The sequence below is a fragment of the Apium graveolens genome, chromosome 2, assembly GCF_009905375.1.
Source record: "Apium graveolens cultivar Ventura chromosome 2, ASM990537v1, whole genome shotgun sequence".
NCBI classification, from domain to species: Eukaryota; Viridiplantae; Streptophyta; class Magnoliopsida; order Apiales; family Apiaceae; genus Apium; species Apium graveolens.
The window spans coordinates 252,650,452-252,668,121 of record NC_133648.1 but is presented as its reverse complement, the minus strand read 5'-3'; the positions used below and the strand labels follow the sequence as shown (position 1 = coordinate 252,668,121).

Sequence of the window (17,670 nt, the reverse complement as noted above, 5' to 3'; positions counted from 1 at the left end):
TTAAAATTTTCATCTAGATAAACAGATTCTTTTATTAAAACCATATCTCATTACACGGCTTGCTCTACTATATTCCCAACGAGTTAGAAAATTTGGGTCATCTGAAATAGGAATTTCATTTTCACCTCTCGGAAAACCTAATATCCGATTGACATCTTCTCATTAAACTGGATTAAGTCTTTATTTTTAAGAAGAATAAAAAATGATGGCTAAAAGAATTCAAGAAAAACATAAAGATATCTTCCGAATACTCTTTTAAAGTAAACATTAATGCAAAACCTAAACTAATTTTGTTCATCCACTATTTTTGTTCTTCAAACAGAGCCTTTATCACCTCTGAGAATAATTGTGGTTTGAACCTAAATATGCACTTTAATGTCCCATTTTCTTTACCTTATTCCTCAATTTTCAAGGATCCCCCAAAGTACTTGCATAACACCAAATTTGGAGTTTTTATTATTAGTCGAGGATTAAAGTGTATGCAAAAATATATTTTACTGACAAAATAGTGAATCGAGTACTAAATCATGTATAGTATACTATAATTTGGAAAAGTCACAAAAAAATAAAAAAAAATCTTTGTTCTTCATCTTTGATTGTTAGCATCGTCGGGACTCAACGATGTTTAAGAATTAGACTATACATGACATTTTCTTTTGTTTTACAATGTCAGTTGAATATAATATGTTACGTGATTATAGTAATCAAACTTTACGAGATTAGCACATTCTCATGTAATTGATAGTCATATTTGTGATTCAGTTCCGTTTCCATGTATACCAAATTATGTTATATAATTAATTTGTGATTTGATATTCTTTCCTTGTTTCGGACATATACGAAATGTATAATACGATTTTTTCTATGAGATTTGTCTTTGAAGTTAAAATAAATTATCTTGTTGTCATTATGTATTCTTTTAATTAGTTTTAAATAAAATAGTAGATCAATGGCTAGGATTTAGGTCTCTAATTCTTTTGACGAGGAAGATTTCACTAGATCATTACCTTATATATAGTTAGGATTTAGGTCTCTAATTCTTTTGATAAAGAGAATCTCACTAGGTCCATACCTTACACACACACACAAATATACACACACTTTGATCAAATACAAACCAAATTTATCCTAGAAAGTATACACTAATGACAATCATTAACTTTTTAACTTTAAGAAAATCTTCATCACACAAATCTTATTCATGTACTCCCTCCGTCCCTTTCAATTGTTTACATTTTTTAGAAAGTGTTCGACACGCATTTTAAGGTGCATATTACGTATAGTTTTGTAATTTTTTTTTACAATTTTTTTTCTGAATAAAAATTAAAACATTTAACTTTTATTCAGAAAAAGAAAATTTAAAAAATAAGTTATATAACTATACTTTTTATGCACCTTAAAATGCGTGTTAGACACTTCTTCAGAAATGTAAACAATTGGAAGGGACTGAGGGAGTATTATATTATCTTCCTACCTAAACCGTTTGTCTTTTGTCCTGCATATATACATATATAAACCTATATATTATCACCCCTATTTCACCCTACTAACCCATCTTCTATCATTATCGATCATCTTCTCCAGTAGGGTCGATAATTTTCTCCAATCAGCTCACCAAAAATCAATTTATGCATATATTATGACTGTGTATATATATTAGAGATGCACAAAAAGTTCGGGCCCGAAAATCTGGCCCGGCCCGGTCCCGGTCCCGGACCGGGCTTAGGGCCTCTACGGGCCCTATATTTTTAGGCAAAGCCCGGCCCGGCTCGGTTAAAAGCCCGGGCTTCGGCCCGGCCCGATTAAAAGCCCGGTTAAAATTTGATTATTCTAATATATTTTCTTAGATATTTATGAATTCACATTTACTATAAATATAAATAATACTTTAAACACATATATATTTACATATTTGTGCTTAATAATATTATTTATATACTTTATTGCATAAATAATGAAAGAAAATATAATAAATATATACTATATATATTTGGATAACAATGATAAAACATATTATTCTATAAACATGTTTATTTTTTGCCGAACTTAAATATTTTCAACGAAGTAATGTTTTCATAAAATATTTCATGTAAACTAATACATTTTTACGATGATCTAGGAATCTCTAATAAAAATCGATCCAATTTAAATTAGAAAAAAACTCGGTCCGATCCGATCCGACCCGAAAAATAGCCCAATTAGGCCCGCCTCGAGGGCCTAACGAGCACTGACATTTTCGGAAAGCCCGATTCGGTCAAAGTCAAAGCCCGAAAAGTCCGGCCCGGTCAAAACCCGGGTTTTTTAAGGCCCGGTCAAAACTCGGGCCAGTGGGCCTTTTGTGCATCTCTAATATAGATGTATATCACCTTCATCTCTTATTCATACATACATTTATATAACTATCACCATGCAATCAATCACTAAATATATCGCCAACATAAATTTCAGTGAGATTGACTATGCATTTTTCTTTTACGATGACATCGGTTTACATTTTTTAATTACAATCTTTATGAATTTCCTCCTTCTCCACTTCTTGCAATTAGAAAAATCACTAAAAACAATGACATACATGCAGAAATGATAAAATTATGTTATATAGATCATAATTTTTGTTATAGACCCATTTACAACAATTAGTGATTTTTGCCGCATAAATTAATGATTTCGGTAATAAAATTTGTAATTTTGTTTTCTGTGATTCGTATATGTGAAGTCTGGATGTAATATTTGATAAGTTTGAAGACAAATCCGATGGTATGTTAACGTGGCGTTATTGGTGACATGATTTGATTGAGGCATGGGGTAGTAAGAGACTCGGAGTATAATCTTGGTGATTATTGAAACTAAATCACAAATGGTGAAGATGGAGGTGATTGACTAAAGAGGAGGTATTAGGGTACAAGTTTACAAAATATTTTTGTATTTAACTGAAATCGAGCTATACTAATCTGTTAAGAATTGATGATTTTGCTTGAATCTATTTTCCATCATTGGATTGAATTTCGCTTATTAAATATCTAAAATCAATAACATTATCAATTGGATTTAAACCTTCAAATCATCCAAATTTAATCGTTAAATTGTGCCCGGCCCCTAAAAAAATTAAAAATACATGTAATAACGTACGGGGGGCCACGTGCAATACTCATACTTCATTTTGGGCCGTTGGCAAAATAAAAAGAAATTCTAGTCCCAATCGAACAGGAAAATTAGAAAATAAAAAATTACCGATTATAATAAACATTAAAAACATATTAATTTTATATTTCGCACAAGACGGTGTGAACAGCTGACCAGCTGAAACGACCCTACATAGTACACATACACACATACATATATTAACCCAAACCACTAGGGTTTGTGTTCCTCTTACGTTTTTGAAGCCTAGTACTCTCGATCCAATCATCATTGCTGCAGGTACTTTCTATCTCTCTGCTTTATATTAAATAGCTACAATTCATTCCCTCTGTGTATCTATACATAATTTAAACTCAATTGTTGGATTACATTTAGTTTTATTCGTGTTAATGCTAATTTGAATTTATGTTATCAAAATTTGTGTTTTTATTATTGATGTTATAGATATGTTTTAGTTTGGTTGTTTGAAATTGAATGTAATTGGGGTTTTTGTTTTGAGTATTAAAACATGATTCACATTGCAATTTGTGATATGTAGCGTATTCATGTTTTCGATAAGTTTAATGTGATTGTGTTTGTTACTTTTGTAATTGAAGAATTGATAAAGGGTGTGTGGAGAGCCTTTTTTTGGGTTCTTGTAATTGAGGAGATGTCTCATCTTATATTGTGGGTTGTCAAATTGGAAGATAATTAGCATAGTCGTATAAGCGAGGAAAGTAAGTGAAAGGATACGGAGGGAAATAAATGATGTGTTGAATTTGAAATTTTTGTAAGATTACAAACACGTGGTGAACTTTATGTAATTGTGTTGGTTAATGATGTATTGGGAGAATCTAGGAGGTTTATTAAACCCTTTTTGTCGGTTTTCGTAATCGAGCGCCTGTCTGATTTTACTTGTATTTATTGCACTTTTAGCCGTGTACAATTGTAAAAGACAAAAATAAAGAAAATGTGCATCTCTTGAATCTTATAAATAGATAGTAAAGTTTTTTTAGGGTTGCGAAATATATTCGCTCTTTAAATATCTTTTGCAAGATCAACACTGTTTGGTATCACAAAATTATATATATTTTTTTTAGAATTAAGGATTTTGTATATGTAATGTATGCATTACTATATCATTTTTTATGTTGTTTATGTTTGCAGGTTATTAGTTTGTGCTGTTGACGAATTGCTATATATCCGAAGCTGCTAAAGAACATTAAATTTTACGAATTGCAGTGTATCTGCAGAGGGAAACTATGGCAGGAAACCTGCCAGGGGATCCTTCTTTAGATAAATTTGCAAGACATCTAGCCAACATCCAGGATTCTGAAGACTTGGATTGTTATGCACGCAGATGGTACTTCAGCAAGCAAGAAATTGAAGAGAGCTCTCCATCAAGGAAAGATGGCATTGGGGAGAAGGAGGAATCTTATTTCCGCAAGTTGTATTGCTCATTCTTACAAGAGCTTGGAATGGAGCTTAAAGTGTAAGTTCATTGTTAGTGTAATCATTTAGAGAAACACAATGAAGTCTATAGAAAAAGGGATGAAAAGATTATGTATTTGCCTCCTTTTAATAGCCCCTTTCACTATCATTTAATGATTCTTTAGAAATTATCTGTCACTTTGTTCTGGTATCTTCTTCTCATTATAAAAGAAAAGCACTGTGCCCTTAATTTAAAAGTTACAAAATTTTACTAATTTGTTGTTCTTGCTTCCTTTATGCAAGTTTTGAGTTCTTATTAGTCCCATGTTAATCTAGGCATTGAAATCTCTGCATAAGTTTTGAAGCTTCTGCCAAACTATATTTATATTTGATGTTATTCGTTAGTATCCAGTTTTTGTACTATTTCAAAGCTTCTTTAATATGTGACTTTGAGGTCATCGGGATTGACGTATCATGTATTGTACTGATCAAATTCACATGGAAAGTACCTTTAAGATAGTCGTTGCTCCTTGCATCATCATACTCTCTGAATATACAGAAACACGCTTTTTATACACACACACACACATATATATATTTAATCATATTAGTTTTGATAAGGCTAACTTATTGGCACCTTCAGTAGATTATATTGATTATCCAATGTTATATCTTTCCTCTCAGGCCTCAGCAGACAATCGCAACAGCTATGTTGATGTGCCATCGATTTTATATGAGGCAATCTCATGCAAAGAATTGTTGGCAGGTACCGGTTTCCTTGATTTTATATGGGCTAGCTTCCAAGCTTGCCCTTATTTCAGTAGATGCAATGTCTTTAGATATCTCTTGGTGAATATGATAGTTAGAACATACATGTTCATGGACGAGGAAACGTCTCGTAACATGATAATTATGGGATGAAATGGCCAGGACATAAATACAAGGTTTTAAAGATCTTATTTGAATAACTTTATAGGTTCAAACAAAAAATATTGTACCTCGAGAATAGTATTTCCGAGCATATCACTTTTTTGCTACTGTAAATTTGATTAAATGGTGTCAGTACACTTTATTATTGAAACTTGTTTATATTAAAAGAAGTGTAATCTGCTTCCGATGCAAATACTGGGTTGTAGACTATTGCAACTGCATGCATGTTCCTTGGTTGCAAAGTTGGAGAAACATCACGCTGGCTGAATGAAGTTATTGTCGTGGCTTATAAACTACTATACAAATGGGATCCATCTGCTTCTAGAAGAATAAAACAGAAGGTATGCAAGACTTGGCTAATATTTTTTTACAAAGATTTAATTTCTATTTTAGTCGAGTTAATTGTTTCTATTTTACAGGAAGTTCACGATATACAGAAAGATTTAATCTTAAAAGGGGAGAGACTCTTATTAGCAACACTTGCTTTTAATATGAACATTGAACACCCGTACAAGCCACTTGTTGGGGCTCTAAAGAAATTGGAGATAACTGATAAGGAACTCGCAAGAGTAGCCTGGAACTATGTAAATGATTGGTAAATATTTTTTATTTTTTACCTGAAATTTTATACTGTGAAAACTTGAGACTTTGTGTCCCACGGGTCTATGTTTTATATATTGGCTTCTTTTTGAACCTGACTCTATATGTATGTCTCCTTTAGGTTGCGTACAACACTGTGCTTACAGTACAAACCTCATTATATTGCTGCTGGTTCCATCTTCTTGGCTGCAAAAATTCTAAAAGTGAAATTGCCAAAGGGTTGGTGGCTGCAGTTTGATATTGCACCTAGATATTTGGAAGGTTAGTTTATGTGCATCTATCTCCCATACTTTCTACAGCTCCTATTTTCATCATTGTTTACAATAAGTTTGTTGTTTAATATAGCTAATTATTCTCCAGTTGTGAATTGTATATTCCTTGTGTGTACTCCTGTTTATTTGTTATAGTGTACAGCACAAACTGTCTATTTTAGTGGTTGAACTCTACTTGCTCTTTCCCACCTCTGAGTAGTGCGTAGTTATATATGCAAGTTTGCTTTGCTTGCTTTTCCAGTGCATCTAAATGTTCCAGTGCAAACATAACGCTAAGCCCTAGAAACATGTATAGACCATGGTGACTATGTAGGGGGGTTAAGGTGGTTGTCATGCAACGGATGGTGTGTTCAAAATAGAGTTTTTCTGTTTGCTCATACAAGTTTACCTCCTGTTCATCACTTTTTAAGTATTTAGTGGACAGTAATATCAAAATTAATTAAATTAAGAGTCTTTGGGACCTTTACGGCATGTTGCTATTAATCTGTATATTGGATTAGATCTGTGTTAGGTGACTGTATGTGTATATCTTGTACACTCTTAAATGAAACCTTATGTTAATTTTGTGATTTGACATTAAAGCAACCACTTTTCTTGACTTAAGGCTCCCTTTAGAGAACAAAATCCACCTTTTCAATCGCCTAGTACTTACTATACTTGTATCTTTGAGTATGAATCAGTAGTTATGGATATTTCAATTTCCGGAGTGATTGATTTTCATTATCAGAGTTATTCCTTCTCACAGCTTTTGTCAGATGCTTAAAGACAGAATGTAGACTTAGTTGAGATTTAATCTATAATGCTTTTTCTAAATTATGGTGTAATAAATAATGTTTATGGCCAAATGAAATTTCTTACGGAACTTTACTTCTGCGTTTCCCTGAGTAGTGCCCAGTTTTTTATGCAAGTTTGCTTTTCTTGCTAATCCTGTGCATCTAAGTGTTACCTGTGGAGGTACTGGTTTGGGTAGTATCTTTAGAACAGACGACATTCATCACATTTGCAAGACAACCAGGAAAACATTTTCGTACGGAAGCATATAGTTTTATCTATCTTATGATTCATTCACTTTCAGGTGCTAATCAGCATTTTGTAATATGGTTGATAGCATTGTTAAAACCTAGAAACATGTACAGTGCATAATATATAGGTGGACTAAGGTGGTTTCATGCAATAAGTGGTGTGTTTAGAAAAAAGCTTTGCTGTTTGCTCATGCAAAGTTGCGTCCTGTTTTTAAAGTATTCAGAGGACATTAATATCAATATTTGTTAAATTAGGGTCTTTGGGAGGTCTTTAGGGTATGTTGGGATATATTTGTATTGGATAAGATCTGTGTGATGCTTCTGTATATGTTGTACAATTTATATGAAAATTTATATTAATCTTTTACACATACAGAAACCACTTCTACTTTATAAGGTTTCTTTTAGAGAACAAGATTTACCTTTTCAATCACCTGGTAGGCTGGTACTTGCTATAGTTGTATCTTTGAGTATGAATCAGTAGTCGTGGAAAGTTCCAATTGCCGAGTGATTGATTTTCATCATCAGTGTTATCCTTCTGTCAGAAGGTAAAAGACGGAATGTAGAATTAGTTGAGACTAAAATTATAGTACTTCCTAATTAGGCCCTAATTATTAGGGTGTAACACATGATGTTTATGCGCAACATAAACATCATTAGTTGGGTGGAAACTTTGACATGTGCAGGCTATGAAACTCTACTTTCTCTTGCCTTACCCTGAGTAGTGCCTATTTTTATATGCAAGTTTTTGCTTGCTTATCCCGTGTATCTAAATATTACAAGTAGTGGGCCTGGTTTGGGTATCTACACTATACTAAAACAAAGAACAAACTATGCTAAAACAAAGAACAAACTATGGCTAGTGTCACTCTCTCCTTAAAAGAGGACACTTGTCAATCTCTAAATTATTTTAGATATAATATATTAATTTAGTTGACATGCTAACATTAATGACACTTTCTCTCTCATCCCACTAATTCTCTCTCTTCTTTTTCAATTTGTAACCTTTTTTCAAAAAACCTTTTCCAACAGTTTTTTTACCTATCAAATCTAAATTTTACCTTATATATATATATTTTATATATCAAGTGACCCTCACTACTTAAAATAAAACAATCTACATCTATCCATTTATCTATTTTATAAATACTAAGTGATGCTACTTAAAATTGAATATATTACAATTATCAATTTATCTTCTTTTTTTTTGCCGAGAATTTATCAATTTATCTAATTTAATGCTAAAAATATAACATATTTAACAATAATAATTTTAATATAACCGGGCATCTGCTCGGGAACTAATCTAGTTATCTTTAAAACAGACTACATTCATAACATTTGCAAGACAAGCTGGAAAACAGCAAACATTCTGGTATGTAAGCATATACAAATGTTTTTCTGTTTGCTCATGCAAATTTTGTGTCCTGTTTTTCTAACTATTCAGCATCTTTTGGCACCTCAATGTCGACTAATTACATACTGAGGTTGAAGATAGTAAAATTAATAATTGTTAAATTAGGGTCATTGGGAGAATCTTAAGGCCTGTTGCTATTGAATTATATATTGGATAAGGTCTGTGTCAGGTGGCTGTATATCTTGTACATTCTTAAATGAAACTTGATGTTATTTTTTGGACATCACAGCAACAACTTCAACTTTATGTGCAAAGGTTCTTTTTAGAGAACATGATCTTGTTAGTGAAATTGCCTGGTACCTACTAAAGTTGTATCTTTGACTGTGAACCTGTAGTTATTGAAAGTTTCAGTTACAGGAGTGATTGATTTTCATTATTAATAGATTTCTTTTTGTCAGATGGTAAAAGACAGAAAGTAGAGTTAGTTGAGACTGAATTTAATATGCAATTTAATTAAAGCTGTGATACCTGGAGTTTCTTGATATCATTCATTATTTGGGCGGATTTTTGACATGTGATGTTGGTTTAGTTTACGTCCATTTTCTGTAATCAACTGAAGAATAAAATAGAATAAAATGTGTAATGTAAAAGCTTCAAACTTCTCTTTTTTCCTAATTTTCCTTTCCTTTTAGGAATAATTATACTTTATAATTATCAGACTCTTCTAGAAGCATCTGACATGGACACAATTCAGAGCGTCCGATTCTTCGAACTCTAAAATCAAAGACTTGGGGATACATTGTATAAGGACGCGACACTTTGGACACGGAAATTATTATTTTTAATAGAATAAGATACTTTCTATAAACAAATACCTATCATTTTATATAAAAATATTATATAAACTTCTGAAAAACAAGAGTAAAATAATATATATTATATATGTAAATTTATAACAAGTACAATTTTAAAAGTTAAAAAGCTTAAATTATAATGTATAACAAACAATTAGAGATAGGTTCTCATGTGTTGTATGGGATGAAGTGCCCATTTTCCGGATGGCATTATAGTATGTTGTCAGGAATTGGTGGTTCCCGAACTAGTTTTGCAACTGTTTTTGGAATTTTCTGGTTATATGAGAGAGATAACAGCTAGATATAGCAAAGAAACAGAGAGAAACAACAGATTAGAGGCAGAAACAGAGAGATAGAGTCAGAAATTGTAGAGAGAGACAGAATCAGATAGTAACTTGAAGAAGAAGATAGATTTCTAGAGAGAAACCCTAGAGAGAGAAGAGAGAGATTTGTGGAAGAAGTTCCATTTTCATATATTCATAATGCATAAAGTGAAATGTAGCATATTACATCTGTATATATAGGCACACTTGACAACTAACTGAAACGACAAACAAATGACCAACCTACCCTTACTACTAATAGTACTACTAATATCACACATTAATACTGCTTAGCTATATTACTACTACGACTACTTATGCTGGTCCTGACATTCCTCCCCTCTTCAAAATCTAACCATGTCCTCATGGGGGATCATGGATTTCAAAGGAAATCCTTAGTTGTTTTAAGTAAACCTTCCCACCCTCTAAATGTACTAATGTATCATTGCAGGAGGCTAGCACCAGCTTCTTCAGATTCTGCTCATGAACATTAATGAGGGAATAATACATCATTATTTTGTCAACCAAAGTGTTTTGGTTAATCCTTCTTCCCACCATGTACATCACACCTCCTACCGTGATAGCCAAAGCTCCAATATCAATCACTGTTGTGTCTTCATGCACCATGGATAAAGCCTGAACCTTTGTGCTATTTTTCTTTATGTACAACTCTTTTCCACTATGAACATTATATAGTAGTGATAGGTAATCAGGAACTCCAACAGAAACACCTTGAAGGCAACCTGAATCTCCTCCAGGATCAAATATGTATACAATAATATTTTTCCTCGAGGCTTCAAGATATGGAAATTTCATTGACTTGTTCATTTCAGGCCCACCCTGTCCATGAGTTCTATCTTGATTCATTATATCACCTTCAAACACTTTATTCCTTAATTGAGGACAGTCCTTCAACAACAGATTTATTGCAAGAAACTCCGAAATAATTCTTTCCTGAAATTGTAATTGTCCCAACTTACCACAGACTGAGTTTATTTTTGCAACTTCATTTAATTTTCCTCCTTTCTTATACATGATCAGTTCTGTGAACATTCCCACAACATATGTTTGCTGGCCACTTGAAATATAACCACCAGGATCAAATATAAGCACTTTATTCTTGCTAAAATTGCTAGACAACTTCCCACATCTGTAAGAAATTGTCACTGTTAAGGGATCTTCAGTCATCTTGTGAATCGAAGTCTTAGCCATTTCTCTCGTTTGAGTGAGAGTCACTGGAGGTATTTCTTCATCAGTAGGCTGCTGCTCTTTCCCCTTTATACACTCAAACTGACCAGCTGCAAAAGGTCTGCTCAGGTTATCAAGCTCCATAAAGCATGGAGTTCCTTCCATAATTGTTGGATTCAGAACATTGGCAGCTTCCACTTCTTTAGTGGAAGAAGGAACACTAACTCCATTGTCTAATACTCTATATACTGCCCCATTTTCTGAACTTGAATCATTATCCTGAAAGTCTTTTACAGAACACATGAGCATCCAGAGGTTCAAGTTGAAGAGACTCACCCTCTGTTAACTCTGTACCACCATAATTTCCTTCTTCGGCATTTTCCTTAAGACTGAAAGAAGTTCTCCAGACCCAAAGCTTTACAAATGATTTCTTCAGATTTCCAATCTTCTAAATCTTCTCCTGGAAATGCATCATAAACAAGTTCTTCATCATAGAGAGGTTCCCCCGTACATGTTCCTCCAGCAGCATATGCAAGGTCCCTAATCACCCCTACAGTGTTTTCAGTAGTCTCATCAGCTTCACTCTCAGAATTTGATTTATAAGTGTTGTTAATTCTGCTCTCCAATTTGTCCTTGCCCAGATTCTTCAGTATGAATTGACAGGGCTGTTTACATTGATGCTTAGGTCCATCTTTGTCCATACAATAAGGACAAAGTCCTTCCTTTAATCTAGCTTCCAGTTGATGTGGAATTAGCTCAATTACTCCACCCAAGTGCAACCCCGGTTCAACCTTGAAATACTGTTCACATTCTTGAATCCATTCAACCACTGCAGAGCCTTCAGAGAACTTGGGAAAACTAAATTTTAAGTGATGTAAGGCTTCCTCAGTGTTGTCTAGAGGGTCAGTATGCATCATTCCAACAACACCGTTATTAGATCTAGTCTTTCTCCTTCTATGAGCTTTCTTTTTCAGAATTTCCATGTTCTGTGCAGCCTTATCAATCAATTCTTCCAGTTCTATAAATCTCTTAGCAGCCTTATCCTTGTAACTAAGAAATTGTTGTTGAACTTCTTGTAGTAATTCATTTTCAACCAAACATACTTCACTAATTTCTTCCATATTTCCTTACTTCAACAACTCCTTTACACAATTCTCACAACAAACTTACTACACAGCAGCTATATACTCTGCTATAGTTCTCTGAGTCAATTAATCAAACACCTATAGTCCTTGAGCAGTGATACAATTTCTGCAATTCACTAGAGTTAGCTCTCACACACAATTCCTCAAACACCTTTAGTACTTGAATACAACACAATCACAACTCCAACACAATATTCACTTCTCACAAACCAATCAACACTTTACTATAATCTCAAAAACTAACACCACAAGTAAACTGTACTCACAGGAATTCACACAAACACCTGGTCAACACCACTAGTTACAAATTCAGATGATCAACAACACATACTTGATTAAGTCTCAATACCTCAGCTAATCAATACTACTACAGATAAACACAACAACACACAACTTCTCTTCAATCCACAATAATTTCCAAACCTTCTCAATACTTTCGATCTCAACTACTCACAGTTCTCCAATTCACACCAAAACAGAACTATAGTACAGAAGAGCTCTAAGCAAGTGTTAACCTAATACTTTTTTGTGCTTTTCTTCAATAACAACAGTACTAACACTAATTAGGTCTAAACACCACTGAAGTAGCAGTATCTATACTAACAAACACTGAACTCCACGGAATAAGATCAGATCTAGCAGTAGAGATTAAAATAACACCTGATTGAGTGAAAATTAAAAGTTCTGAACTTTGAGCTGCGATTACTGTGAATCTAAGCTGGATCAGCTCGGATTGGAGTGCACAACATGTTTGAAGCAGTGATTGATATGATTTTAGGGCTCTGATACCAATTTGTCAGGAATTGGTGGTTCCCGAACTAGTTTTGCAACTGTTTTTGGTATTTTCTGGTTATATGAGAGAGATAACAGCTAGATATAACAAAGAAACAGAGAGAAACAGCAGATTAGAGGCAGAAACAGAGAGATAGAGTCAGAAATTGTAGAGACTGAATCAGATAGTAACTTGAAGAAGAAGATAGATTTCTAGAGAGAAACCCTAGAGAGAGTAGAGAGAGATTTGTGGAACAAGTTCCATTTTCATATATTCATAATGCATAAACTGAAATGTAGCATATTACATCTGTATATATAGGCACACTTGACAACTAACTGAAACGACAAACAAATGACCAACCTACCCTTACTACTAACAGTACTACTAATATCACACATTAATACTGCTTAGCTATATTACTACTACTACTTATGGTGGTCCTGACATGTGAAGTAGAGATTAACATCACTTATATAGGGAATAAAAACCTTAATAATAATACCTAATGGACCTAGGCCCATAAGCAATTGGGTTTTATTATAAATAAGTTATTTAATTAATGAACTCCTAGCCCCGCGTATAAAAAAGATTAAAACATTTAATGATAATACCTAATGGACTAAGGCCCGTAAACAATTGCTTTATTATAAATAAGCTTTTTAATTAATGAACTCCTAGACCCATGTATAAAAAAATAGATTGATACATTAGAGTTAAGTTATATGGAGTCCTTGTTTTCAAGATTTCCATTAAAAGAGTGATGTTTATATGAAGTGATTTGTGAAATAATGTTCTGCAATATTTTACGTGATATTTTAATTGCAGAACGTATATGGGCTCCAGGATTCCACAGAAAAAAGGACTCCATAGAACTTTCTTCTAATACATTATTTATCTCTACACTAAACAAATATATATATAGAGTAAGATTCTAGAGATAACTCTCTTAAAAAGGGAACGGAAATACAAAATTAATATTTTTATCATCGATTTCTGTATTTCCTGTTCCTCAACAGAGTTTATGGTCTTATTGAATTCATTATTAATTTTTTTTCCTTTCGTCACATAGTAAAGGACAGAAGGTAAAGTTCGTTAAGATCGAATTTGTTATGTATTTTAATTTTTTTGATATCATCGATTATTAGTTGGGTGGAAAGTTTGATATCTGTAGTTGGGTTACTTTTTACCGTTTTCTGTAATCAATTGAAGAACATGGCGTTTAATTTAAAAGCTTCCTTATAAACCATGCACCGTTTGTTTCCTTCAAGTTGAAGGCGTGCTTCTGTATTCTTAATTGAATTGTGGTTTTTTTAATGGTCTCCTTGTAGTTTCTCAAACAAAAGTTTGCATGGTAGTTTTATATCAATGGTCTAATACAAAATATACCATGGTTCCATTTACTTTCCAGATGCTACACAGTAATATTTTTATTGTATTCGTTTTTCCTATCAAGTATCAGTGGTGCTCATTTAGTAATTTATTGGAATTTCTTATTACTAGGATTTTACTTGTTCACCAACCTTTATGACCTATTTGTCAAAATTGTTGTTATCTTGATTTCAATAGATTTCAACATTTTTATACATCGATTTTTTCATATGAAATTTACTTACATATCATGGTTTTACCAATTGTCTGGAGACCATTATAACCCAGTCTTACAAAAACGTTGTCTCTATAAACTATTTAGTCTTCCAGAAAAATGTATAGGAGAAAGTCCACCTTACTCAACATGTCAGGATTGGAATTTCGTAGTTAGGACAAAAAATAAGGGATCGGGATATGCTATGTACTGAAAACCTAAGTCTCTTTATTGCAACTTATTGCTAAATTCCCTACTAGTCGCTCCGGTAAAGAGATACTCGTCTTTTAGTGTGACAGTGTACACAGTGGGAAACTCTCTGACCTTCTAGATGATAATTGGCACACCAGGAATCTGTCATTGACCATGCAATTTGTTCCTTTTCTTTGAGAAATGTTAAAAATCTTTGTCAATCCTTAATTTTCGGAGTACTATAAAATGTTATAGCTCTACTTGTTCTTTCATTAGCTGTAGTGTGATACTCTGATCGAACTTTACATGTTTTTTTAGTCCTAACTATGTTTATTTCATTCCTTCAGAGGTTGTCCAACAGATGATCAGAGTGGTGGAACAAAATCAGAAACGTGCCCAGCAATCCATGCGTGGCAAGGGGACTGCTCCTGAGACTATTGCGAAAAAGGCATTGTCTAGTAGCTCAGAATCATGCACCTTAAATGGTCCAGTTACTTCAAGTTCTTGTGTCCTAAAAACTACAGAGTATGCTGAAGGGCCTAAGGAATCAGTTTCTGTATCATCCAAGTGCGACAAAAAGCAAGTATCCTGTGTAGTCCAGGATTTTATGAAAGAGACAAGCCTGCATTCATCTACTGTTACTGAAAAGACATCGTCCAGTAGCCTACAAGTAAGCACGCCTAGTGGATCACTCAGTTCTGGTGTTTTAGTATCAATGGCAAGTGGTGCAGGGCACAATGGTTCTGTGTTGTCCAAATGCAACGAAATAAATGCCTGCAGTGATGTTCCAGATTCAGTGAAAGAGGCGAAGTTACAATGTCAGGCAAGTGAATCTGGCAGCGCGGACAGTGTAGTTGAAGATTGTGAGGATCAACCAGTAAGAGAAAAGTCTGATCTGAATTTAAGTTGCAAGATAGTTTCCATTAAAGGAAGCAGTTCTAAGATGGTTAAAGATTGTGAAGATCAGCCAGTAAGAGAAAAGTCAGATCTGAATTTGAGTTGCAAGATAGTTTCTATTGAAGGCAGCAATTCTATGATAGATGTTGACAGGATAAGAGAGCTTAGGAAGAGGAAACGAGATATAATTACAAACAGGAAGTTATCGGAAGACCAGGGTAACGCGATGGATAGTGAAGCTTGGATTGAGAGGGAGATTGAGAATGGTATACAGCCGGATTCTTCCAAAACAGATAAGCAGAGGAGATTATAAATATATGTACTTTTGTAATAAGAATTAGAACTTGCATATACTACAGTCATCGTTTTCTTTGCGTAGACTTGAGGGGGGAAATTGCCTGCCTCAGATTTTCTTTTTAGAGAACTATGCTAATATGAAAAAAATAGGAGGCTATAATGGAACATTGTACTTTGAATGGGAGGGAGGCCCATTATTCAAAGTTAGGTTTAAGTTTTACAATAAAGGGAAATGTGCTCTACAACTTCAGCTAAAAAAAGAGTACAGGGAGGGAAGGGAGTTGGTGAAACAAGAAGTTGCAGGAATTTTTTTTGTGTAGCGAAGAAATGTTGGAGAGAAATGAGGTTTTTTGCTTGAAGTATGACTTTAAACAAAATATACAGGGAAGGTGTAATATAGACAGAGGTTAGCTGAGCTTCTATTGAGGATTCAAGTTTATCATGTGCTGCATGAATTATAATCTTCTGGTGGCAATTCTTCTAGGGCAAGAAGTGTGGCACCCATGATACAAAGTCTGAATCCTGGTTGACATTGCTTTTGCAGACTTAAAAATAGCGTTTGTAGCTTCTCATACCAAAATGGTGTATTCTCGTTTTATGTCAGGAGAATTTGTTCTTCAGAAAATTTGTACCTTGTAAGTTTTGGGGGGAGTTAAAGTTTACAATTTGTTGAGAAATGTTGATATGGAAAAGAATTTTTTGGAATTCAACGTCTTCTGGATGAAGCATAGTGAATTGTGACCTCCAAGTCTTTAAATAAAAACCATTTTTTTAATCTTTACTTGTCATGAATGCCGAACTTGTATAACATCTCACTAGTTGTATAAGATTTTTAGTAAAATGAATGCATAGTAAGGAGTTAGATGTGATGTGTGCAAACACTTTATATGTTTAATTTTATTAAATTGCAACGTACTGGCCTCAAATGCATGTCATGTTTTTTGCGTGAAATCTTCGGACGTTGCTAGAAAATTCTTACTTCGAACAGAGTAGATCTAAGTTTGTCAACCTCATTGTCTGTGAGGATTTTCATGTGTATCACCAGGTGCTTGAATTTTTTTAACTCTTTATGATTGACCATTAATTACCCCCATAGTTTAAAATTTGTTTTCAAAAAAATGTGTTTTTATATATTAGAAAACTAGATTAATATTTTATTTAACAGTTTTTTTTAAAAAAATATATTGTTTTTAACAATGACGTTAATTATTTTTCAAACGACAGTAAAAGTGATTTACATGCACCTAATAACCAAATGAATTGATGTATTTAAGACGAAACTGTGTACTGAAAAGTCTGAAACTGTGAACTGAAACAAACACACCATATCCAGAAATGTTTTTGCGGATCAGATTACAATAATATCCTTGGTTAATCAGTAACAAAATTTTAAACTTTTTATCCATCTCTTCTCGACTGATCTTCAATACTAAATAAAAAAATTATCATAAAATTATTGTGAATTAAACAACAAAAAATATTTAAATTATGTATATTCTCGAATTCCATTATACCCCGTTTAGATATATCAATTTCATTTCAAATCCTGAATTTGAATAAATTACATGTTTGGCAAGATTCAAAAATTTGAATTTGAAATTTGTTTAAATTCAACGCAATTAAAAAATGTAGTTACTCATTATTTTGCAAGAGCTTCTCACAAATATCTTGATAGTAATTATAAT

The 17,670-nt window shown here is 33.3% G+C and overlaps 1 protein-coding gene across 1 annotated transcript; it reads left to right on the top strand.

Annotated features, from left to right (window-relative positions):
• The first annotated feature begins 3,285 nt into the window (after positions 1–3,285).
• LOC141708365 (cyclin-T1-4-like) lies at positions 3,286–16,760 on the top strand. The gene is made up of 7 exons (XM_074511968.1): positions 3,286–3,420; positions 4,288–4,612; positions 5,236–5,317; positions 5,688–5,822; positions 5,901–6,076; positions 6,203–6,342; positions 15,139–16,760. The coding sequence occupies exons 2-7, from the start codon at positions 4,383–4,385 to the stop codon at positions 15,999–16,001; spliced, it is 1,626 nt and encodes a 541-aa protein (XP_074368069.1). The 5' UTR covers positions 3,286–3,420; positions 4,288–4,382; the 3' UTR covers positions 16,002–16,760.
• The last annotated feature ends 910 nt before the right edge of the window (positions 16,761–17,670 follow it).